The 25,084-nt window shown below is 56.0% G+C and overlaps 1 protein-coding gene across 4 annotated transcripts in view; it reads left to right on the forward strand.

The window, feature by feature from the left end:
• The window catches only part of CNTFR (ciliary neurotrophic factor receptor), a 40,630-nt gene that overhangs the window by 914 nt on the left and 14,632 nt on the right, over positions 1-25,084 (forward strand). The window contains exons 1-3 of one of the 4 annotated variants that reach the window (XM_045580045.1): positions 9,195-9,216; positions 9,299-9,408; positions 21,872-21,956. In XM_045580045.1, coding sequence (XP_045436001.1) covers positions 21,872-21,956 — 85 coding nt within the window. In that variant the 5' untranslated portion in view covers positions 9,195-9,216; positions 9,299-9,408. Of the gene's footprint in view, positions 1-9,194; positions 9,217-9,298; positions 9,409-12,416; positions 12,472-21,871; positions 21,957-25,084 lie in introns of those variants that run through there. The other 3 variants (XM_036433510.2, XM_036433509.2, XM_036433512.2) reach the window with 3 other exon arrangements.

A 25,084-nucleotide genomic window follows, 5' to 3' on the forward strand; every position in this document is an offset into this window, starting at 1 on the left:
CCCTGTGTTATTCGGAGTAGTGTGTCTCCCGTGCGTGGGGGCTGGGCCGCAGGGAGGTCACCAGACGGACAGCTCTCCTCTCCGGAGCCTCTCCTCCTGCGTCTAGCTCTCGCGCAGCTCGGCTCCCTTGGCCCCCTCCCCCCCTTCAGTAGCTTCAGGCGGGCAGGACTATTTCACGCCTTGTTGAAAATTCAGGATTTTCTTTCTCTTCCCGACCCAGTCTCTCTTTGAGAAGCGCCTGTGTGTGTCGGTGTGGCTGACAGCTTGTCTGAAACCCTGGGTGTGTGTCTGCATGCCTCTCGAGGAGTGTTTCTGTAACAATGTAGTTATTTTGCCTGTAATAGTTGCTGTAATTGTGTTTGTGTCAGGAGGGGTGTTTGGGTTGGCTGTAATCCGTGGGGAGGTGGGAGTCCGAAATGCTGGGTGTGTTTGTGTGTCTGATATTGCTGTATGTCCAGGGGCTCTGAAACAGCCTGTTTTTGTGTGTCTAATTCTCGGTGTGATGGCTACCATCGCGTGTGTAAGGCTGGGGCTTGAACAATTGTATAGTCCGATGTCTGTAGGGCTTGCTGGGGGTGGGGGTGGAGGGGCCTGTTATGTCTTCAATAAACTAAGCCTCCCTGTTGCCACTGTCCAAACCCACACGAATCCTCTGGGCTAGTTCTTGGGGCTCCTGGTCAGGATTTGTGATATGGAGCTAAGGTTCACACTCCATCAAGGCTAATTCTCCACGGGGGACCCCTAGCCTTATCCAAATACAAGGAATTTAAAGTTCACATTCAAGACTTCTTGGGATTCTGGAATTCATACTCAGATTCACAGTGGGACTCTCAAATGCACATGACTCACACTCAGAATGACACCGGGACAATGGACTCACACTCAGATCTACCCTTATATCCTGGGCTTCCGATCCAGCTGTACCCTTCAGTCCTGGAGGTTACAGTCGGACTCACAGGGGGACTCTGTGTCCACCCTTAGGTTCACATTTTTATCCTAACGTGGCTCACAGACTTACCTGGAGACCTAGAGACCATGCTCAGAATCTCGCTGGGGTCGTAGGGCTCACAATCGCTAAGACCTCAAAGCTCCTTACTCCATTCACACATCCTAGGGCTCATACTCAGAGTCACGTTAAAACTAGGGGCCCAGTGTCGTTTACGATAGCTAAGTTCTGGAAACAGCCCATGTGCCTGTCAGTAGATGAGTGGATGAAAAAAAGGCTGTGGTACATTTACACAATGGAATACTATGCAGCTGTAAAAAAAAGAAGAAGAAGAAGAAGGAAATCTTATGCGTTGTGACTGCATGAATCGACTTGGAGATTATGTTAAGCGAAATAAGCCAGTCAGAGAAAGACAAGTGTCACGTGATTTCATTTGTATGTGGAATCTAAGGGACAAAATAAACTGATGAGCAAAATAGGTCCAGAGGCATGGATGCCTGGAACAGACTGACAGATTTCAGAGGGGAGGGGAGGGGCACAGGAAGGGACTGACCAAAGGATGTATATGGACACAGAAGGCGTGGAGCAGGGTGGGAGCTGGGTGAAAGGGGGGAATTGGGGGACATTTTTTACTGTCAACAATAAAAAAAAAATTACTACAAAAAAAAAAAAAAAAAAAGATGAAGGGCTCACACTCAGACTCATATGAGGAACCTGGGGCTCACATTTGAACTTGAGGCCCCACATAGGGCACGGGGTCATAGCCTCACACTTCCATCTTAGAGCTCACACTCAGATTCAAACGAGAGCTCTAGTGATCACACGCAAGATTCTCACTTCCATCCTGGGATCACTTAGGGACCTAGTGTTCACACTCAGACTTACAGACAACCCTAGCGTTCACATTCAGAATGCCCTTAAGACTAGGGGCTCACACTCACACTCACACTCACTCTAGGACTCTAACGCTCATTTCTACCGACTTGTGTGGGAATCCTGGAACTCGCCCTTCAGCCCTGCGGCTTAGTGTCAGAGCATACCGTGACGTGGGTTCACACCCAAGCCTGTGCTTCCATCTTAAAGCTCACATTCAGACTCACATGCGTGGCGGTGCCATTAAACGCACCCCTATACCCGGAGACACACCAGGGCCCTAGTGCTCACATTCAGACTCATTGCTTCCATGTTGAGGTTCTCGTATTCTCGTGGGACCTTCGGTTCACACTTAGAATCACACCCAGTCACACTTGTATCCTGAGGCTCGAACGTTCATCTGCACGCTATTCTGTGGCTTTCACGCTCCCAGTGGAATTTAGAGCTCATATTCATATACAGCCATGCTTTCTTTTGGCTTACGGTGTATGTATCAGGGCAGTTGGGGTGAGAAACCGAGACTGCGGCAAGACCTGTCCCCTCCAAAGGTGCAATAGGGAGGGCAGGGATACGTGTGTGGTCACATCTCTCACTTGGGAGGCGGGCTAATGGAGAGGGTGATGGGAAAATGTTGGCATGGTAGCTGGACGGCACCAGGTGTTATCGGGTTGGATCAAACTGGACCTGGGTTCCGCAACCTCTGTACTTGAGTTCTGGCTAGGAAAGAATTCAGAGCCAAGACTCCCAACAATATATTTAGAGAAGAAAAAGCACAGAGGTGATTACAGAAGAAGTAGTTTGTAGGAGACAGGGGTTTAGGACACAAGTTGTAGAGGCAAAGGACAGGCCCTTGGAGCTTAGAAAGTGAGGGAGATAAAAGGTGACTGGCCTCGGGGGTGGGAAAGAGGAAGGGGGAGGGGAAAGGTGTGGGCATGCTCCCAGGAGGGAGAGCGCACTGGGTCCTCCATCCTGAAAGCTTTTAAGGGCGGAAATCTCAGGGGAGGTCCCATGGGAGGATCTCGATAGAATATTCCTTCAGGGAAGGGGTCTCCACGGATGGATTGGTCTGCGCCGGCAGGGGCCGGGGGAGCCATTATTCAATGCTGGTCCTGAGGTCACCCTCGGTGTCCCTCGTCTGGTTTTTCTGCTTTTCTGAGCCTGGAGCTGAAATTCAATTGAAGCCTGATGTTATCTCTATGGAGGGAAGGTGGGGCGGGGGGGGGGGGGGGGGTGTGTGTGTCTAAACTCAAGGACCAGTGACATGCTAGGGGCGGAAAGGTGACCCTGGGGATGAGGTCCCCCACTACAGTTATCTGTTGCTAGGCACCCAGGGGCTTTTCACCTGGTGACCTTCTGTACCCGGCCCGTCGTCCTTGCTCTGCTCATACCACAGAAACACTGACCCCGTTAAACCGTTCTGCCTTTACTTCCCCAAGGAGGCGAGGCTCTTGGCGGGAAGGTCTGAGTAGCTTTTTGGTAAAGGGACGATATGTACTCTTAGAGTCTCCCATGTGCTTTGTTCATGCACACCCCTTCTGTGGTAGAGAGAGTCCGGTGTGTGGAAATAAGACTCCTGCCCTCCCACGACATCTCCTCCATCCCAGGCACACTTATCCTGGGAGGGGTACCATGACGATCTGGCGAGGGGGTAGGCCTCTGGCTCTTGGACCCTCTGAGTTTCTGATTCTAAGGGAGGTTGTAGCCCCTGAGAAAGTAGCTGGAGGAAGAAGATACTACGCTCTCTTCTCTGCCCTCTTCCTGGCTGAAGAGAGGGAGGGGCCAAGTTGTGCTATTGCACACAATGCCTCCTGGAACACCTGTTGAGCCCTTTCCTGGTCTCCAAGGAATGCCCAGGGTTCTCCATCTCACCCCTCAGAAGAACAATAGCCCTAGAGCAGTGTTTCCCAAACTTTTGACATACGTGCACCCCTTCGATAATTTCCGTAACGCTGAGTACCCCTCGGACTCATGAGAACGTAGAATTAGGCGCAGCCAAGCACGGTGCAGTGCATATCCCCACCAAACTCCGATGCAATGAGTACCCCCACCAAACTCTTCCCGGACCCCTGGGGGTAGGCGGACCACACTTTGGGACACACTGCCCTAGAGGAAGGAGGGTTGTCATCAGCCCTAGCCCTCTACCTGCGCTGGAGGCTCTGCCTGGGCTTTGCATGCCCTCCCACTCCGGGGCCAGCGGGTGGGGTATCTGAGATGTATTATCACCCCACGGGAGCCCAGGAAGTCAGGATGCGGCCCTCAGGCTCAGATGATTGGGCTGTAACAGCTCCTGTCCCTGACAGGGACACATGCTCTGCAGCCCTCCTGTGAGGGTGGGGGGCTGGAGGAAAGGCGCCCTGCTCTCTGCCCCCCCATGGTGAGTTGAAGTGTAAATGAATCGGAAACATATGGAGTGGGTTTTCTTTGAAATGCAGATGGGCTGGGGGGGGGGCACCATGTGTGCCTGGTTTGTGGGGGGGGGGGGGGGGGGTGTGTCCCAGAGAGCATGGAGGCTGAGAAGAGAGAGCTGACCTCCTCCTCCAGGCCAGCCATGGGATTTCAGCTGTGTAAACTCCCGTGGCCCGGAGTGACCACGCCCACCAGGGCTCTTGGCTTCCTGCGGGGAGGAGCTGGGAAGGCAGGTGGTCCCTATGGGCCAAGAGCACCAGGGTGATCACCCCCCACCTCCTTTGCCTCTGCCAAGGGCCCCAGCCATGCTGGGTTGGGGTTCATCAGAGGTGGGAGCTCTGGGGGAACGCAAGGGATAGCAGGAGGAACTGGTGCAGCTGTGGGGACTGATTTATACTGGGCCACTGTGGGAAGCTGGGGCCAGAGCTATCGTGGAAGGAACGGAAGTTAGATTATGTGGTGGTGACTTCTAGTCAGTGCGAGGCCTGGGCCGGGGTTTAGAAGAGTCCTCCCTCCTGCAGGACTGGTTTTCCCAGACCAGACCAGTCGGTGTTCTCCACCAGAAACTGTGCCTTGCCCTCACAACACTCAGCAAGGCTGCATGGTAATTGCCTGTGGGCTCTGGGGGACCCAGAGACTGGGCCTGCTTTGCTCCTCTCGGTACCCTGCCCCTGGCACAGACCTGTGTTGATTAAACGGTGCATCTTTTTCTCTTCCATCAGACTGAGTGCTCCTCATAGGCAGAACTGTAACGCCAACCCCCAGCATAGTGCCTGAGAGGGGTTGGGTGCTCAATACATGTTGAGGAATGAACGACTGTTGAGTGGGACAGACCACAGGGAGGTGTGTGCGTGGGGGCCTCCCTGGGGTTTTCTGGCTTGAGACATAACAGCCTCTCAAAGGGCCCCTGAGTAATTTATAGGATAGTCTAAACTGTAGGGGTGTCGAACTCAATCAGAGAAGGGGCCAAAATCTAAAATCCAGCCTAAATCGCGGGCCGAATGGTTTACTGAACAGTCATAAACTGTCATTGTGATGGAAACGCAGCGGAGTGCAGTGATGACAGCGCGGCGCGGGCCACATTGCAAGGCCTGGCGGGACGGATTTGGCCCGCGGGCCTTGTGTTTGACACATGTGGTCTAAAGGAAGGACCTCCTCGGACTTAGGGAAGGAGAGCAGGGATAGGCAGCTTCTCCCTTGAAAAGGTCTGGATGATGGGGAATGGACAGGGCAATGACCCTGACTTTGTGGCCCAGGTCAGAGGCCACCTCTGCTCTCTCCCCAGCTGCAGGGTTTTCCAGGAGGCGAGAAAGCCCTTCCTTCCCATGTTGTTGGGAGCGTGTCCCGTTCTCTAGCTTCCGAGGCTGCGCTTTGAAGTTGTTAAGCTGTTGTGGGCACCACGGACTGTCTGTATTGGTTATTAACGGCCGTCTGAGAACACGGGGTTCGGAGCCTAAAAATATCCTGTCCAACCAGAGGCCTAGGAGTTGCCAGTGTTGGCTGGTGTAGCGATGGCTGCGTCTTGATCAGAAAGACGCAGGGCCAGGAGAGACCGGGAGAGTGGGGAAACCGAGGCAGCCTGAGCAGGGGGTGCACAGGAGACGGGAATCTTTGTTTGATACAGAACGAAGATTTATAAAATTAGTGATGCCGTTTAGTCAAATTACGGGTCATCTGTTATCCCACGCTGCAGAGAACTTCCTTCTGAGATGTATCAGAAGGTACGTCTGATATCAGATATAGAAATCAAGTCAGCAATAACTGTTTCAAGTCCAGCTTCCGGAGGTTCCAAAATACGTGTGTGGCAAAGAAAAAAAAAAAAATTCTCCAAGTTGACTTTTCTTTTTAAAGATGGTTAAAATTGGCCGAAGCCAGTTTGGCTCAGTGGTAGAGCGTCGGTCTGCGGACTGAAAGGTCCCAGGTTCGATTCCGGTCAAGGGCATGTGCATTGGTTGCGGGCACATCCCCAGTAGTGGGTGTGCAAGAGGCAGCTGGTCGATGTTTCTCGCTCATCGACGTTTCTAGCTTTCTATCTCTCTCCCTTCCTCTCTGTAAAAAATCAATAAAATATATTTAAAAAAAAAGATGGTTAAAATTGATTTTTAGACAGAGAGGGAGGGAGAGAGAGAGAAACATCAATGTGAGAGAGAAACATGGATCAGCCGTCTCCTGCACGTTCTAGGAATCCAGTGTCAACCTTTTGGTGCCCACCCAATTGAGTCGCACCGGCCAGGGCCAGCTGACTTTTCTGAGCGACTGTCCCCATCTCTTACCTCCTAGCACCCTCTCTTACAGCCCAAGGTTCTTGCAGGCTCGCCCTCCCCACCCCCGCCCCCCGCCCCTGGTCTTATATGCCCCCTCCACCTGACCTCTGACTCTCAGGCCTCTGTGTAGCGCCTCTCCCCTGGAGAAGGGAGCTGCACGGTGGCCTCACAGAGGCAAAAAGAGCCCAGGTCTGGTGGCAGATGCCCTGTGACCTTGATCCTTGAGCTGACCTTTCTGGGCCCCTTCGTGGGATCATGGGCTGGGGGGCTGGGCCCTGGCCCAGGCCCGGAGAAAGCGCTGTTTTGGCATCCATCCAGGCCCCTGACGTCAATGACTCTCCAAATAATGGAATCAATATTGGGTGGGGTGGGGGGGCAAGCGTGAACCAGGCCCCAGCGATTAGAAACAGATCAGCACAAACCCGCAGCTGATTCTGATAGAGCTGCCTTGGAAAGCTAGGGTGGGAGGCCTGGGCGGAGGTGGACCTGGGTGGGAAGAGGGGGGCCCAGGAATGGGAGGCAGAGCCCCCCGAGTGTCCAGACCGTGAGGGCACACCAGTGGACACACTGGAGCTGCTTGGGTGGGAAGGAGAGGGTGGGGATCCCTGTCCTGGCCCCTTCCTCCTCTGAGCCTGTGGGGTTCCAAGGCGAGGGGAAGTTTGTGAATGGAGGCTCCTTTCAGCCAGTGAGCGATAAAGAATGGGCAAGGGACATTCAGAGTCTGTCTTTCTGCCTCCCAGACTGGGGCCCCTGGACTGGATTGCATTATGGGTCATAGGTTATATACGGAGGGTAGAGAGAGAATTCTGAGTGAGACCTAAGGCAGATGACCTTTTGCTTGGAGGCAGAAGGCATTAATCTAAGGTTGAGAAATGGGCATTCCCCCTCAGCTTGGGAGTGTGGCCTCCTCCACCAGCTCATTGTCCTCTCAGCCTCCTAGAAGGCAGCAGGTGAGGATGGAGGGGCCACAGGGTCCATAGAGGGCTGGCCTTGGCAGCAGCTGACAGAAAACAGGAAGAAGGGCTGGGGGCGCAGCTGTAATTATGGGGCATTTATTATTAATCAGATGAAATTGCTCAAAGCAGCTGGTGTAATCTGCGTAGCGATACAGACTCTGCATGCTTCCCCTGCCCCCTCAACACACGCATGCCACACACAACCTGAGCCTTGTTTGCTTGCACAGATCTTTTCTTGTGAAGGTTGGATGGCTGTGTGTCTGTTGGTATGTATCTATCTGCATTTTTTCACGTCCACCTGTACCCTGCTCTCCCTCTGTTGTCTTTTTTCCCAACTACCTCTGTCATTCTTTGGCCTGACGTGTGTCTCTTTGTCTCTGCCCCCTTCTCTTTGGGCCTATCTCTTGGTATGTCTGTATCTGTTCCTACCAGCCAGCCTGTCCCTTAACACCTCATTTTAGTCTCTGGCCATCTCTCCCTAGTTGGTGGTTTCTTTGAATCTCTGGGCAGAGGTTGGATGACACGGAATCCCTTTCTCATGAGTATGTGTTTAGGCACCTGATCATGCCTTTGGGACCAGTTTTTGGTGAAGAAGAGCAAGACCCAAGGATCTCCTAGGCCAGTGGTCGGCAAACTCATTAGGCACTAGAGCCAAATATCAACAGTACAACGATTGAAATTTCTTTTGAGATCCAAATTTTTTAAACTTAAACTTCTTCTAATGCCACTTCTTCAGAATAGACTCACCCAGGCTGTGGTATTTTGTGGAAGAGCCACACTCAAGGGGCCAAAGAGCTGCATGTGGCTCGTGAGCCGCAGTTTGCAGGCCACAGTCCTAGGGTCTTGTGGAAGGTGAGGGCTCTTATTACTGGAGCCTATAGAAGCAGTAATGACTTTTAAGATAGTCCTGAGTACAATGCCAGCTCCCTTACCAACTGTAAGTTCTGTGACTCTGGGCAAGGTGCTTTTGTTCTCTGAGCCTCAGTTTCCTCACCTGTGAAATGTAAAACAGAATCACCTCCAAAGGTTATTCTGATGATTTTGTGCAAAAATGTCTGTTAAGTACTTACCATGGTATCTGGCTCATCAAAGAGCCTGAGCAATTGCTAGCTGTTACTGTGTTATTGGAAAAGGCGCCGAGCAGGTAAGAGAGAGCCTCAGAGGCAAACTGGTATCGCAGAAAAGTCTTCATTCTGGAGTGAAGACGCAAATCTGTGTCCTGGAACTAATCAGCTATGTGGTGTTGGGCAAGTTGCTTAACCTCCCGAAATATCAGGGTTTTTTTTTTTTTTTTTTTTTTTTTTTTTCAACTGTCAAATGTGAATAGTACTACAATCTACCTCATGGAGAAGTGAAGAAAATTAAAGGAAATAATGCGTATAAAGTGCCTAGCACTTCCTGGCACATAACAAATGCTCAATAAATCAGAGTGGTGGCGAGGCAGAGGAAGAGGATGGCAAGATGGTGATTGTGTTTGCCCTGCTGGTGGCCATGTGTCTCTGTGTGAGTTCGCCTGTGAGAATGTGTGTGATAGGGAGGTACTTACGTCTGTGAACTGGTTGTGTGGAGCTTTTGGGGCGTCTGGGTGACTATGACAGTGTATATCTGTCTGTCTGTGGTGTCAGCCACTAGCTTCTGGCCTCCCTCTGTCCCTGGGGTTCAGAGCCTAAAGTCAGCAAGGGGTGCCAGACGGACGTGGGGCTACTCCCAGCTTTTCTTCTTCTGGATGCTTCTGCTGCCTGCCCGAGTCTCCCCTTCTCACAGTGGGGCTGTGAGTATAGAACAGACCCTGGAGTTGGACTGAGGCCTGTGGCTCCTCAGTGACCTCTGACTTGTGCCCTTTGCCCTTCTAGAATTCAGCCTTGTCCCTTCATCCGCCCCCTTGGTGTTGGAAGTCCCAGGAAGAGTCGGGTCCGGAGGAGGAGGACATTGATGTGCTCGGTGTGTGGCCGGTGGTGAAGAGGTATGTGCTGGGGACCCACGGGAGGGGGTCAGTCTCGGGGCATCAGGCAGATATGGTAGGTGGAGCTGTAGGTCGGGGACGTGAGTGCAGGAGGGCCCCCTGTCTTCGTCCTCCTGCAGCCTTTCATGGTCTCATAACAGGTCTGAAAAGGGGGAGAGACTTACCCACAGTCACACAGGCGAGAGCACAGCCCGAACAGAAAACTGGGTTCTGCATGAGGGGACTGAATCCCGGATGTGGGAGTATGTTTTTGTCTCATTGTCAGGCTCCCTCTCTGCCCCGAAAGCATCTCTCTGGCTTGATTAGGGAAGCAGCTGGGTTTGGAGGAGATGGGATGGAGGTGGGGGTTGGGAGGGGGGTCAGAAAGTCTAACATATTCTGGGGCCAGCCACAGGGCTGGGTCTAACTCTTCCCGCCTTTCATTCAATCCAGGCGAGGCCCCTGGATTGGCAGCCGGGGGTGGGGCTGTCGGAGGAATTGAGGCACTGGAGCGGAACGGACGGGCCTATTGTCCAAAACCCGCCAGAAGCCCACAAAGGCCAGCCGGGCTTTTCATCTCGGCTCCCAAACAGACTGGCCATTTTCCCGGCTCGGCTCAGGAGCAGTGGGGCCGGGCCCCTCAGAACTAGGACTCGGGTGCTGTTCAGTGTGGGGTGAGGCATCCCAGACACATGGCCATTACAGAGCCTTAAAATGGAGCTGGTGTTCTGAAGAGGAGGCAGGCAGGCTCCAGAGGGCTGTGGAGAGTTAAGCTTCCATCTTCACCGTTCCCCAGAGGACCAGAGGACAGGGAGTGGGGTATCTGATAGAAGTCCGGATTTATTAATAGCTAATAAATATTTATAGGGGACACACCTGGGAGGAGTCTGATGGCTTGTTGGGAAAGGGAGCTACTGAACTCCAAGGGCACATAATTCCCTCCACCCCCCCTTAGACTGGGAGCACCTTAGGGAGCCGGAACAGGAGGTAGAGAATGCAGGCTAGTGGTCAGGCTAGAGAATGGGCTTCCTGCAGCAGGAGGGATTGAAGCCAGACAGCAGGAAGGACTTCCTGCCAAGGAACAGTAGCACCGATGCCCTGACTCTGTCCCCAGGGATCCCAGAGGATTACAAAGAGCAGGGGAGCTGGAGAACACCCCCCCCCCCCGGAGGTGGGGGTGGGGGTAAGGCTGAGGCAGCTTCTGTGAAGGCTGAGGAGGCTGGAAGGAGGACTTGGCAGTTCTGTCCACCCTCCCCAGCAGCACCTCCAGCTCCACGTTTAAAAACGGCTTTTTAATTTAACAAAGTGGATGAAAAACTGTTTTTGGAAATAAAAGATATCTGCTGTCTCCCAGGCTAGACTCAGCCCTTGCCGAGAGCCTCTCTCTCTCTCTCTGGGTTTCTCCCGCTGCCAGTGGCTCCTTCCCTCTCTCTGTCTCTGTCTCTATTTAGTCCTTTCATTTCTGCTCCTGGGCCCCCTGGCTTTCCTTGGGCCTCCCAACACCCATCTCCCCCATGTTAGCCTCTGTGGGCATCTCATCCATCCCCAGGTGCCTGTCTCCATGCCTCTGCGTCTCCTTCTGTCTTTCTCCCCATCTCTCTCTCTCTCCTGGAGCTTGTCTCTCTCCTGATTTGTCTCTGTCTCCCTGCCTGTCTCAATCTCTCTCCCTTCCCCCCTCTCCTTTCTCCCCCAGCCCCTGCTCTAAATGGGTCTATTTAAAACACCCGACGCTGCCAAGTCAGAAAAGCGTCTCCTGATAAAGCGCATTAGGCAGAGGGAGGGAGGAGGGGGGAGGAGGGAGCAGCAGGCGGACGGATTGATCCAAGCCCGTAACCCCATTAATCAGGCATCGTGGATCCCCCCTCCCTCCCCCGGCTTCAGCCCCTTCAGAGCTAAAAGCCCCTGAAATATTTATCACCCCTCCCCCATGGGGACGAGGGGAGGAGTGTGTGGCCCTTGGTGTGAGCATCCCCAGCTGCTCCCCCCCACCCCGTGTGTGTGCATATGCACATGTGTGCGTGTGCTCGTGTCTGCACGCCTGGGTGTGCACACCTGACAGGCCCAGGGGCCAGCTGCCTTCTGGGCACCCCCAACATGAGCAGCTTGGTTCCCTGGGCAGCCCCCCAAGACCCTAGAGTCTGGCTGGGCTCCTGCCATGCCTGAAAGGTTGGGCATGCAGAACAGGAAGACTTCAGGGCCAGGTGGGGGTCCTCATGCCTCCCTCCACCAAGAAAAAAAATTGCTGTGGGACCGGGTAGCACTGCACTGCATTCTCAGGTGAGCTTGGGGTTCAGTGCTCAGGTTCCCCCACATTTCCTGTGTGAGAAGTAACTTGGGGAATAGAATTGGGGACTCGATGCTTCTAAATGCACGAAGGTAACTTGGAAGGCTAGTTGAAGGAACCCCTTTGTCCTCAGAGAGCAGGAATATGAGACGAGGTGGGTTTTTTGTTTGTTTGTTTGTTTTGGGGGGTTCCCATTACCCTAAAAAATGCAGGAGGTGACCTGGGCCTACCATCACCCAAAGAGTACGAAGATGGAACTGGTCCCAGGTTCAGGGCTGACTGACCCCCTGGCAGCAGAGGTCAGCCCTGAGACAGGCAAGGGTTCTGCCTGCGTTGGCCCCAGCCAGCCTCGCCCTGGGCGGGGTCCCGGAAGCCCCCCCAGCCCGGACCCCGGAGGGTCCCTTCCCCCTCCCATCTCCCCGCATCAAGTGCCACATCTCCTCCTGACTCAGACAATTAGATTCAAAGGATGACCTCACTGCCTGCCGTCCCTCACTCCCCTCTCCGCTCGCTGGGCTCGCTCGCCCGTTCGCGGCGCGCTCCTTCCCCCGCCTCCCGGCCCGCCCGCCCGTCCGCCCGCCGCCCCGCTGGCTCGCTCGCAGCCCGGCGCGGCCCCTCGCCCGCCCCGGGGCTCTCGGGAGGGGGACGGCTTCTGCCTCCCGGGCCGCTCGGGCCCCAGCCCCGAGCCCCGGGGGCGGGGGTGGGAGTGGGGGGAACGGACAGGGCCCTATGCCCGCGGGGGGCCGGGCGGACGCCGGGAACGCATGAGGCTCCGACGGGGCGTCTGCGCGGGGCCACGGGTCAGCGGCCGCGGGGCCCCGGGGCCCGGGACCGGGCGCCGCCGCCGCCGCCGCCGCCAAGACGCCCCCGCCCGCCCGCCCGCCCGTCCGCCCGCCGCGGCTTCCCGCTCCCTTCCCGGCCCCCGCCCCCCGCGGCTGCTCCCCGCGCTCCCCCTGCCAAGCTCTCTTCCCTCCGCCCCCCCCACGCCCCCCTGCCTCCGCAGCCGGTGGGAGGGACTGGGACTTCCTGAGGTCTCAGGGATGGGGCCGGGGGCCCGCCGGCTGCAGCCGGCCCAGCCCCAGCGGAGGGGGCGCTGGCTGTGTCCCCTGGCCTGGGGGAGGGGCCGCCACCTGGGTGGGAAGGGGGCTACTGAGGGAGAGGCCCGGGGTGGGGTTGGGGGGAGGGTGACATCTAGACAGAGGGTTGAGCTCCTGATACCTTTCTTTTCTCACGGCCTGCGGGGGGCTTCTTGCCTGGCTTCATGTGTTCCCACCTCCTAGCTAACTCGTCCCCGCTGCCTGGCTTCATTGGGCCCCCACAGCCTGTGTTCTTTTGGGCCCTGCCACCTGGTTCACCCTGAGACCCTGCTGCCTGCCTCCTTTTGTTCCTCCCGCCTGCGTCCCACAGGTCTCTGTCGCCAGGCTTGATGGGATTGCCCTGCCTTCTTCCTGAGGTCCTGCTGCCAGGTGTTTGCTCCCCTGCCTGGTTCCCATGGAGCCCCTCTCAGGCTCCCTTTAGGATGGGGATTCAGGGTCCAAGCTACACCCGGAGTGGCAAGTGGTGAGGATGTCAACAGCGTTTCCAATGGTTCCCTGGTTGGGGCCTGGCCAGAATCCATTCTGCCTGGACAGCCACATGGTGTCCTTTCTGTCATGGGGGGCGGGGGGGGGGGAGAGGGAGGGGACGCGGGAGCCAGGATCCAAGGACATTTTAGGATTCTTGTCCTCGGAGGTTACTTAGAGGAGGAGGGGAGTACCAGCGTGGCCAGTGCCATCCCCATCTTGCTTTGGGCCTGACAGTGATGACAGTGCTTTGGCTGGGGATGGAGGTTGAGGCCCCATCTCTTTCCCCTTTCTTCCCCTCCTGCAGCCAGGCCTCACATTCGGTGCCCTGTAGACAGTTGTGGGCATACAGCTTTTAAAAACAATTGTTGACATGATTACAGATGCCCCCCCCCCCCCAGGCCTTGCCATGTTATTGTCTATGTCCATGGGCTATGCATATATGCACATGTTCTTTGATTAATCTCTTCCAGTCCCCCCCCTCCCCCCGCCCCCAGTCCCCTTCCCTCTGAGCTCTGTTGGAAGGGGCCTGGGATCACACAGCCTGTAGCTAGGCTGAGAGCTGCTGCTGATTCTCATCCTAGAGAAGAGCAGGTGAGAAGGGGAGACATAGGGGCCTGCGGGTAAGCTGGTTTCTGCCTCCTGCTCCTACCAGTGCAACCATCTCTTCACTCCTGCCTGGCCTGGAGGTGCCCTCACTCCCGGATGCTGGTGAATGTGGGGTTAGGGGTGGAAGTAGCTGCCTAGGTCAGCCGATCTTCATCCGGGGTGCTACGGCACAATGGTGTGCCAAAAATCACCTTCAGACGTGCAGTACCTGACTGTTTAGTCCGAGGCACTGACGTTCCCCCTTAGATTGTCAAATAAAAAATAAAAAAAAATGACAAAGCAGCCAACACAACAATAGCCACCTGGTGTGAATGAATCAAAATTATACCTAATTTTTGTTGTTGTCAGATTGGCAAAAGATATGTATTTTGGAGTTCTGCGGAATTTTAGTCATTAGTTTCTGTGTGCCACGAGGCGAACTAGGTTGGAAATCGCTGGCCTAGGGAATAATCAGTTATTTCTTTACTTTTTAGGGACCAATGAAGGGCTTCCCTTTTCCTTCCCGCCTTAGGCCCCACAATATAGAGTCACCATTCTGAGTGTGGATCTCTGTGTTCCCCATGCCGGCTGTAGGGGTGAGCGAGGCTGGAGGTCACGGAGGGGAGTGGGGGAGAGGAGCGCTCTGGAGGTGCAGTGGTATCTGTGTGGAAGATCAACTGTTCCGAGTGTGTGATGGTGTCCATATGTGAGAACATCACTGTTCTGAGTAAGCGCCTGTGAGAGCGTCTGTGTGTGTGTGTGACTGTAATGTGTGTGTGCACGCACACCAGCGTGTATGGGGCCGTGGCAGCGGGTGTCCATGTGGGCGGCCGTAATGTGTGGCCATGATGGTAGGCTCCGAGTGCCAGTGTCTGCAAGAGGCTTCTGGGTGTGTCTCTAAAGCTCCGGCTGTGTGGACGTGGACGTGGGGACTTTTGGGGGGGAGGTCTGCCAGGTGGTCGTGAGAGCCCGCGTGTGTGCTGGGACTCCGGGTGACGTGAGCACTGGGTGCTGTCTGACCCCGAATCGCTGGGGTGTGTGTGTGTGCGCGAGCATGTGTGTGTGCGTACTCATGCCTGTGTTTACCCATCAGGAACAGATTGCTCTGGCTTCCCCACTGTGAGGAGGGGAGGAAGGGGGAGGAAGGGTGGCTTGCTTTTGCCCAGCAGACCAGAAGCTTCCTCAGAGTGTGCGCAGTGTACGTGCGTGGTATGGGGGTAGGGAGGACAGGACACTGTAACACGAAGACAGTCAGTTTCTGTCCATCCCCCTACAGCCCCCCATCTTCAGTTCTTTTTGTTACAAACCAGTGCTTCACGTGCACTGCCTCCTTAGCCCTCTGTGTGTGTGTGTGTGTGTGTGTGTGTGTGTGTGTTTGTACACACAATCTTACAAACATAGGCTTCTGTGTATGTATTGGAGTATATGTCTGCACCATAGCAGTGATGGGGCTAGGGGTGTGGTGTAGTGGGAGAAGCTGAGGCAAATAGATCTGGAAAGCTTTTGTGTCCATTCTCCTGACTTCATGGAAGGCCCTCAGCCTCCATCCTGCCCCTGCCTCCTTTTCTCCGAGCCCTCTCCCCATCAGCTAAGAGACGTCTCATTCAGCCCCAGGGGGCCTGCCTTTCACTGAGTTCTCCCAGTGTCTAACCTGCTACGGCATTCTGTCCCTCCAAGAGGAGCAGCCCCTACTTTCCACAGAATTAACCTGTCTGGTGCGCGGGCCTTTTCTAGGTAGAGGGATCCTCCTCGTAGAAAAGGGACTCAGGACTGGGCTGAGGGGGTGGGGGATTTGGTGCTTGTACCCTCAGGTTCTGGGATGCTGTCCAGGGCTCATGTGCCCAGAGGCAGGATGGGAACTTACCTGTCTCTGTCTGCCCACCCCCGTTTCAGAGGCAGGACCAGGTGACTTTTTAATATGTTTTTATTGATTTCAGAGAGTAAGGGAGAGGGAGAGAGAGATAGAAACATCAATGATGAAAATCACTGACCGGCTGCCTCCTGCACGCCCCCTACTGGGGATCGAGCCCACAACCTGGACATGTGTCCTGACCAGGAATCAAGCCATGACCTCCTGGTTCATAAGTGGATGCTCAACCACTGAGCCACACCAGCCTGGCTGGGCCAGCTGACTTTTGAGGGAAAAAGCCCAGGCCTTTTGTACCCAGAGGGCTGCACAAACACAGGCCTACACAGATGTGCATCTGCAAGCCCATGCCCCGGTGGCCAGGCAGCTCCCATATGGAGCGGGGCTCCAGAGGCGGGCACAGGCTGGTGGGATTTGGATTCCCGCCTCTTCAGCGCACCTCCCGGCTGCCCATCCAGGCTCGTCATGGGAGGGCCCCAGGTTTCCCCCACAAACCACCCCCCCACACACACACGTGCAGCAGGGCACGCACATGCTGATCTCAGGGTCCCCATGGTGCAAGAAGCTGGGGGTGGGGGTGGGGGTTGAGCACTCAGAGTCCAGGTTGCTGCCAAAATCCATCGGAATCTTGTCCCCCCCAGGCCCTCATCTCTGGCTGCAGAGGTCACAACGGCAGGTGCGGATACTCCTCCCCCCGCTCCGGCTCACTCACATCGCGCTGCCTCCTTTTCCACAACCTCAGCCAAGGGCTAGCGCTGGGGGACCACCCCCCTGCCTCTCTCCTGGCCCCCCTCCCGCTGGTGCTCAGCTTCTCCTGCCCCCTTCTATGGGGGGCGGGGGAGGCTATGTTTGGGTGGGATCCTTTCCCCTGAGCACTGGGGTTTGCCCCCGGTACGTGGGGGGTTGTGGTAGCCCAGGAAGAGATAAGGCATGAATCTTGAACCCAGACGTGGCTTTTTGTCCTATGCTGCTTGGGGTAGGGATACTGAGAGCGGAGAGGAAGGCCAGGTCTGAATTCAGAGCAAAAGAAGAAAGAGCCAGAGACAAGAGACTCAGACGGGAGGGGGCGACGCCACAGGGAGTGGGAGCCTACCCCATGGCCAGCCGCCCCGGCCCAGAAGCTGGCCCCTGACCCGGTCCGCCCCCTCCCCGGTGGGGGGCCTGCAGCCAGCTGCCAGGGGCCAGGCCTCCCTCCATGGCCTCACCCCCGCCCCCAGCCTCTGGACAGCTCAGGCCTCTGCCCCCGCCCCCACCGCCCACGCCGTCCAGGCTGCCTAGGCCTGGTGGGATCTGGGGGCCTCCTGGCCTCAGCCCCTCCTCCCGCTCCTGGAACTTCCCGCCAGCCAGGACTGTCTCTCCCAGGCTCCCCTTCCACCAGCACTACTCCTCCCTGCCCATCACATCCTTGTCCTCGGTCTCTGCCCCTGCTCTGCCTCTCATTTTCTCTCCATCTCCAAGTGTCTCCCTCTTCCTCACTCCACTCTCATTCCTCTTTAGGTCCGAGGCCTCTAGAAAACCTCTGGCCTTTGGATTAGTTCGTGCTGTGTCCTGTCCCGAGCTCTTGCCTCACTCAGGACAGGGCCTCCAGGGCTGCTGTGGGGGGAGGCCAGGCCAGTCAACTTCCTCGGATCTCAATTTCTCGGAGGTACCACATGGGGCCTCCCTGCTCATTCACTGTCCAGGAAGATTGAGCCGATCCGACCATCCGCACACCCACACCACCCGACTCCTGGAAGCTCCGGACACAGTTTGTGGCACATACACACACACACACACACACACACACACACACACACAGTTAGAGCTGGGCCAGTGGTGCTAGGTACTTCCCATGTTGGGTTTGTATCATCTGACCTGTCTGCTTCTGCAGGGATGCACAGGGGCTTTCCAGAACTCATCCTTCCCCTTCCTCAGGGTCTGCCTTCGGCTGGGTAGGGGCTGAGGGGGGCCCAGGGCAACTGGGACCTTGCTGGGCCTGGCAGTGCTAGAGTAGGCAGATAGAAAGATAGGAGCTGGGAGAGGCAGCTGGGGCTTGGCGGAAGTTGTGGGAGATGCCGCAAATTAAAAATAACGTGATGGAGGTGACAGGCCCCTGTGTGAGGAGGAAGGGGCCCCTGTAGGGTGTGGTCTAACCAGCGGCACAACCCCTGGAGAAGGATCCTTATAGTTTGAAGATATGCTTTTTGAGACATGAGGGAGGGGATGACTTGCTCCTTGCCTAGGGACCTTCCAGCCCGGGAGTATAAAGCCTTTAAGCTCCCAAATACTGGGGCACTTGGTTATCTCTGGCCAGAGACCACCCCAAACACTGCTAATGGCAAGAGGGATCTGGGACCCTGGATCTTTCGCCAGACTCGGACCTTAGGTCACCGAGGTTCCTGGTCTGGAGTCTGTCACTGTATCTGTCATTGTCACTGCTGGTGACTGTCAGCCTCCACGGTGTATGCTATTACGGAGTCTTATTAACATCCCTGTAGCACTGTGAATGTCACCATCATTGTTGTTCTGTGTGACTTGTCAGTCTCATTGCATTTTTTATTTTGAGATTCCTGTCATTCCTTGTATGTTGGTGTCATTGTATGTGGCTGTCACTGCATCATTGCCATTGTGGTGACTGTCAACACCTGTGTGTCATTGTCAACTAGGTAACTGTGTTATTTATACTGGGTGTTGTTATCAATGTGTAATGGTGTCTTTGTGTCACACTGGGACAGTGACAGTAAGTTCGGGGCCCAGGATATCTCTCTCTCTCTCTCTCTCTCTCTTTCTCTCTCTCTCTCTCTCTCTCTCCCTCCCTCCCTCTCCCTCTCTCTCTCTTTTAAAAATCCTCACCAGAGGATATTTTCCCATTGATTTTTAGAGAGAGTGGGAGAGAGAGGGAAAGACAGAGAGAAATATTGATATGAGAGAAACACATCGATTGGTTGCCTCCTACATGCACCCCAACTAGAACCCAGGCCGGGGAGAAAGCTGCAACGGAGGCATGTGCCCTTGACCGGAATTGATCCCGGGACCATTCGGTCCGCAGGCTGACGCTCTATCCACTGAGCCAAACTGGCTAAGGCCCAGGATTTGACTTCTGATGTGTCACTTGTGTGTGTGTAAAACGATGACCCTGGGTTTCTCTGCCAGGAGAAGTGCTGGGCTCCTTGTGCTGACAAGGGGTTTGGGCTGCTGGCACTAGGCTCCTTTCTTGCTACTGGAGCGCCCTCTGTTCTCATCCTGGGGCTGGGGCTGGGGCTGGAGGCCCGGCTGGCTGCTGAAATGGTCTATAGAGAGCCTCGGGTCAGTTTGCATGGCCCTTATCTGGGGCTTTGTGGGATTTATCCTGCGGATCTATCCCAGAGCCATGGGTGTGGACTTGGAAAATTCCTGGGAAAGATGCTATTTGGCCTGGGGTGGGTGGCCTGAGGTGAGCTAGGGCAGGGTGCCTGGATGCCTCTGGCCTCAGCTTCCCTACCTGGGAATGGGCCCAGCGGGGACTTTCTGAGGGACGAAAGGGCACATGCCTCCGTTGGGTGTGGAGAGGTGTTCTAGGGTGGCACAGGGACCCTGCCCGTGTCTCTGTCATCTCTCTTGGTCTGTCCTTCTGCCCTTGAATCTCTGCCCATCTTCTATTCCCTTCATCTCTCGTTCTAAGTCTTTCCTTCCATTTCTCCCTGTTTTGGTCCCTTCTTGTCCTTCAGGGTCTCTGCCCACATCTTTCCTTCTCTCCCTGCATCGGTGCCCCCCCCTCCCTTTTCCGGGGACCCCAACCTTGCAGTGTCTGCCTTGGTACCCCATCCCCCACCCTCTGCAGTGTGCGCTCTCAGCAGCGCCCGTCTCCCATGGCTGCAGCCCCGTTGGCCCAGGGCCCGGCCCTTACAGTAACTCATCGGGCTGATGGAGACGACTTTGATGAAGAAGCCACCCCTCCCCCTGCGGGGATCCAAGTGTGTGTGTGTGTGTGTGTGTATGCTTGCTTGTATGCATGACACCCATGCTGGGCCCTCTCTTCCCTCCCCCCTCCCCCCCTGTACTCTTCCCCCAAAACTGGGACCAGGAAGGAGCTAGGAGCAAAGGGCCACCCGGTCCCTCTCCTCCCACCCTGTGATCTAATCTCCATCCACTTCGCCTGCCCAGCTGCCTCCCCGTGCCAAGGCTCCTGCTCCATGTGGTGGGCAGTGGGTGGCACTGAGGTGGAGCATTTTCCTGGCTGTGAGGAGAAAGACGGGCAGATGGCAGAGATGGCAGGGGTGAGATTGAGGGCTACCTGCAAGGGTGGAGGTGGGGAACCGGCTCTCGTCTCTCTTTCTCTAGCACCACCTATGAATTCTGACAGTTTGGGGTTCGTTTTCCTGGCCTCCCTAATTTGCTGACTGTGACTTTGGCCACTGTCTCCTGGACCTGAGGAGTAACTGAAGATCGGGGAGTGGCTGCTGGTCAGGAGCCAGGCCAAGTGGTAGCTGAGGGACAGCCAAGGCCACATGGGGCCTGTGCCAGGGAGGGGCAGTCAGAGCACCTATAGCTGTGGCTGGAGGAAAAGCAGGGCAGATGGGGGACTGGCCTGGTGAAGGGCAAGAGTAGCAACAGGCAGGCAGGCGCCCTCTCCCATTAAGGAGCCCCACCCACTGGTGCAGGCTCACACCCACGTTTGTCTCCTCCCGCGTCAGCTGTCTGCAGTGCCTCTGGCAGTATTTCTGACAGTGGCTCTGGCTGTACCTGGCAGTGTGTCCGACTGTGTGTCTGAGTGTCCTTGGCAGTGTTCTGAGCGGTGCGGATCCTGGCTGAGCATCTGGCTGTGCCTCTGGTTCTCTCTCTAGCTGTTTTTTTTCTGGGTGTTTGCCTGTTTGTCTCTATCGGTCTCTCTGGTGTTTTTCTGCTTGTGTGTCGGGTGGTTCCTCTGGCAGGGTTTCAGACAGCGTCTGGCTCTCTGGCTGTGTTGCCGGTGGTTTCTCTGCTTGTATTTCTTGCTCTTACTCTAGTGCTCTGCTGGCTTGGGTCTGGCTGAGTCTTTGACCCTGTTCCTGGTGGGTCCCTTGGTTATGGATCAGCTGTTCTCTGGCTTTGTCAGATTCTGCCTCCCAGCCTCCCAGGATACCTCCAACTGTGTGGAGTTGCTTCTTCGGGGTTCTCTTTAGCTGCTGAGGGCAGTGTCTCTGGCCAGCGTCGTTGCTGTGTGTCTGGCTGCACCCTTGACGGTGTCTGATTGAGTGTCTGGCAGGATTCCTCTCCGGGTTTCTATGTCTGTCTAGTCCCCCTGCTCCTCAGTCTGGGTTGGGAGAATCACAGTTGGAGCCATTTCTGCAGGAAATAGTCATTTCCCTCAGGTGTCAACGCTCTCAGGTGTAAGCGTTGGCTGGGGTGGGACGGCTGGACCCATTCCAGGAAGCAGGACAACAAGTCGGGAGGCCATTGGGTTCTTCCTGGATTCTGGGGACCTGTCCTGAGTGTGCTTTGTGTACTCACAGGGGGTTGTGTCCACACGGATGCACATGTGCTGGGCTGCAGGTCCCGGACTGCTGGGGCATGTGGCTAGGGTGAAGGAAGGGCTGAGAGCCCTAACAAGGTCCTCTGTGTGAAAACCTCTCCTTCTCCTCTTGGTCGTTGCTGCACACTAAAGCAAAAGCCGCAGCAGACCTTGGTCACCCTGGACCCGTCTGCTCTGAACTTCCCAGGGCCAGTGGCAAGGCTCACTGGGGAGCAGAGCTGAGGGCTCCTGAGCATCCAGGTTTTGGGCTCTCCCCAGGAGCACAGCAAGGGACCTTCCATTCAAGGCAATTTGGGAGAAGTATAGACCTCCAGCTAAGTTAAAACATCACCCGTTCATTTTGCGACGCTTATAGCTAATTAGCCAACCTCACCAGTAAAGTTATTATTATTTTTTTTTTTTAAAGAAAAATGGTTCTATAACTCATTCGCAGTTGACTACATCCAGCAGCCAGCAGCCTTATTGAGCAGCAAGCTGCTGTAGGTTGCCTTCTACCATCTTAGCAAACCTTTGGGCACAGATGCCAATAACCTTTTCTATTCCTTGAAAGAGGATCCTGAGCCCCACGAAGAAAGGGCATTTGGGATCAAGGTGCTCGGCTCTAGGACTGGGATTTCCTAGTCTTGCCTGAGAAGTGGGGGCTCCTAGAGGGTTCCTGCCTGGGCTGATGCTGCCCCTTCCTCCCCTCCCGCTACCCCTATTTCTCCCGACAGATGGCTGTTCCTGTCCCGTGGGCCTGCTGTGCTGTGCTTGCTGCCGCTACTGCCGTTGTCTACACCCAGAGACACAGTCCTCAGGGTGAGTGCTGGCTGCCCCGGGTGGGGGGTGGGGGGAGTGTTCCCTGCCGACCCTCTCCCAGATCTGAGGATGCACCTCTCTTGGCAGAGCTGTAGGCACTCACGTGAGAGCCACACACTGGCACGTGCTGGCATCATCACCCACGAGCACCCAGAAGGATGTGAGTTACGTGACACTGAGGTGCAGGGTGACCCACTCCTGATGGTGTATCATAGGCATGGTCCTCCAGTCCCTCCTGGGTGGTCTCATGTTGATGGTGTCTCTGGCTTGAGATGGTCTGTCCCGCTCCCCACAAGGACGGACGTAGGGTACAGACAGGTGGGGTGGAAGTTGGGAGCAGCTAGCACCAAGGCCCCTGTACAGTGTCTGGTGAAACGGAGTCTCCTGGGGCCTTTTGGGACATGCGGCGGGAGGCACTGAGAGAGACAGTGGGCAAGGGAATTTGGAGACCAAGATGATAGAAGGAGAACAAGAAGGGGGAATGGGCAGGGTGACAAGTGGGAGAGGCTGGCACACTGTTAGGGGACTGGTCAGTCAGCTGGAACAGAATAGCTGGAGGAGGCAGGTATTATTCAGGTGGTGCCATGGGCAGCCTCTTGCCCGCCCCCTCCCAATGGCCAGTGGGAGCTGCTGGGAAACAGGCATCCTCTTTGCTTGAACACTGGCCCCTCTACTGCATCTGAGGCAGCACCTCAAAGAGCCACATCGGAACAGGGGCTGCCCTCGACACTCCTCAAACAAGGCTCCAAGGAGAGGGAGCTCCCCTTTTGGAGGTGTTCTGCACCACTCGCCCCAACCCCAACCGGCTTGGGTAGAGTCAGAGAAGTTGAGGGCATCTCTGAGGCCCAGGCAGAGCTCTGCCACCCTCAAGGCTATGGGTTCAGGGAGGACAGAGGGTCGAGGCTACTGTGGTCTCTTCCCTGTGAGACCAACACTGAACGAGACCCAGCGAGCCCAGCCTGCCCCAGGGCTGCTCCCCAATAGGCAGGGACCAGAGAGACCACTGCTGGTCCAGCCCATCGACCTCCCGCCTGCTCTGGGCCTGCAGTGGTCCCTACCCTTGGCCTGGTCCCTACCCTTTGTATAAAGCAGAGCCATGTGTGACCAAGGCCACCTCCCTGCACCCATGTGAGACTGTTCTTGTGTGGTAGGCTGTGTTCTCGTGTGGGTGAGACCATGTCCCTGTTCCTGTTTCTCTTTGTGGTTGCATCCTTGCAGGCTTGCCTCGGTGTGACATTGTGAGTGTGTGTGACCCTGCTTTTCGTGGGACTGTGTCCTTGTGGTTGAGATAGCCTCTCTCTGTTTCTGTCCGTGTGCTTGTGCCCCTGTTAAACCGTCTCCCAGTGTGTGAGACCATGCCCCCACATGCAGTATATATCACTGTGCCTGTTGGTGATGGTGCCCTTCCTGGGTGTGCACATGACCTTGTGTCAGGTGTTACCATCCCCGAAGTGGACACGTCTCTGTGTGGCTTCGACCTTGTGGACTGTGGTCCTGCGCGCGCCTGTTCTTTGTGGAGACTGTCCTCGTCCTGTGTGTGTGGCGATGTGAACTCGCTCAGGAAGCCCAGGGAGACCGTTTCCGGCATGTGGTCCCCATGTGAGCCTGTGTGCGCAGGTGTGAGGGAGCCCTCGGCTCTGTCCCTCTGTGTTCTCTGCGTCCATGACCTCATCCTGTCTCTGTCTCTCATCCTGGCTTCTAACAACCTTTTCACAGCTGATTCCTTTGGAGCATTTGTCACCGCGTCGGGGCCAAGAACCTCATCCTCCCCCTGCTGCTTGATTTAATTTCTGAAATGGACAGCACATCAGTAGGGACACCCATGGGGGTGGTGGGGAGAGCTGTCCAGAGACAAAGGATTAAATCACTGCCATGTTTGGAGCATGTTTGGTTGCATGGCTGTGCGTCTTGCCATTGTGGTGTGATTGTAGCAGGGTGGCACCGTGGGATTGTCATGTCACGTTGCCCTCTCTGCCTCTGCCTCTGCCTGTAGTTGTCTTCCGACATTGTCGCTTTTCACTCCTGTCCTGCCCTGACGTCAGTTGTCGTTGGGCTGTGTTTCCATGTCCTCTGGGAGGTGGACAGGGTGTTGCATGGGTTGTGCAGATGGGTTCCTGTTTCCTCACCTTATAGCTGTGCCTGCCCTCCCACCTCCCCCCCCCCCCCCAGATTAAAGGGCCATCCTGGGTCCATGTTAGTTCTGAGCTGCTGCTGGTCAGTGTTGATGTGTTGCTGCTGGGACCGTGATGGCCACTCCCCCTCCCCATCGGTCAGTGTTCAGCCTCCTCCTCAGGCAGCTGGACGCAGAGTCTCTGCTGGGGGGTGGGGTGCAGAGAGAGGGGCTTGGCATGTTTCCTGGAAGCTCCAGGTTTTTGGAAGGGAGGATGGAAGTGGGCTCAATGGCTAGGGCTGGTGGATTGGCTGGGGGCTGGGGGGGGGCTCTATGGCTTGAGCCTTGGACACTGGGCCTCTGGTCAGGGGGAGGCCCCCATGCAGTCTCTAGTCCAGCCTCACAGCTGTGGCCTCCAAGGCCCCCAGGCGCCGCCCTTCCGCCCCGTTCATCCTCTGCTCGGCTGGTCCCAGGCCCCACAGACGAATGGTCAGGGCTGGCTGGGTTTCCTGCTTCCTTCTCCTCCGACAGGGACGGACGGGGAGGCTCAGAGAGGGGCAAGACAGAGACGAGCAGCGGGCGGGGGGGGGGAGAGACCTGGAGCTATGGAGAGACCCCAGCACAGGGAGGCCCGACAGAGGCAACAAACAGGGACAGATGTCCCAGCAGCACAGAGAAAAGCCGGACGGGGCGGGGGCTGCAACGGAGGGAAGGAGGGAAGGGGTGGCTGGTGACATAGGGGGATCCCTGCCCCCTGCGGTCCTGGTGGTGTTAACAAGTCTAATTAAGAGGCCACTGGCCCAACTTAATTGGCTCGTTAACAGGAGCTGCCTCTGAAAATTTCCTCACTCAGTGGGGTGGCTCTCTGAGGGGAGACTTGAGCGAGTGTTAACGAGGGATCCCGCAGCCCCCCCACCCAGACTCCTCCCCTTCCCCCCTTCTTCTTACCCTCACTCCACAGAGCTGGCTGAGACCAGGGAAGCATCTGTCCTTCCAGACTTGGGGGGCAGGATGCAGA

The sequence above is a fragment of the Pipistrellus kuhlii genome, unplaced genomic scaffold, assembly GCF_014108245.1.
Source record: "Pipistrellus kuhlii isolate mPipKuh1 unplaced genomic scaffold, mPipKuh1.p scaffold_m20_p_12, whole genome shotgun sequence".
Classification (NCBI taxonomy): domain Eukaryota; kingdom Metazoa; phylum Chordata; class Mammalia; order Chiroptera; family Vespertilionidae; genus Pipistrellus; species Pipistrellus kuhlii.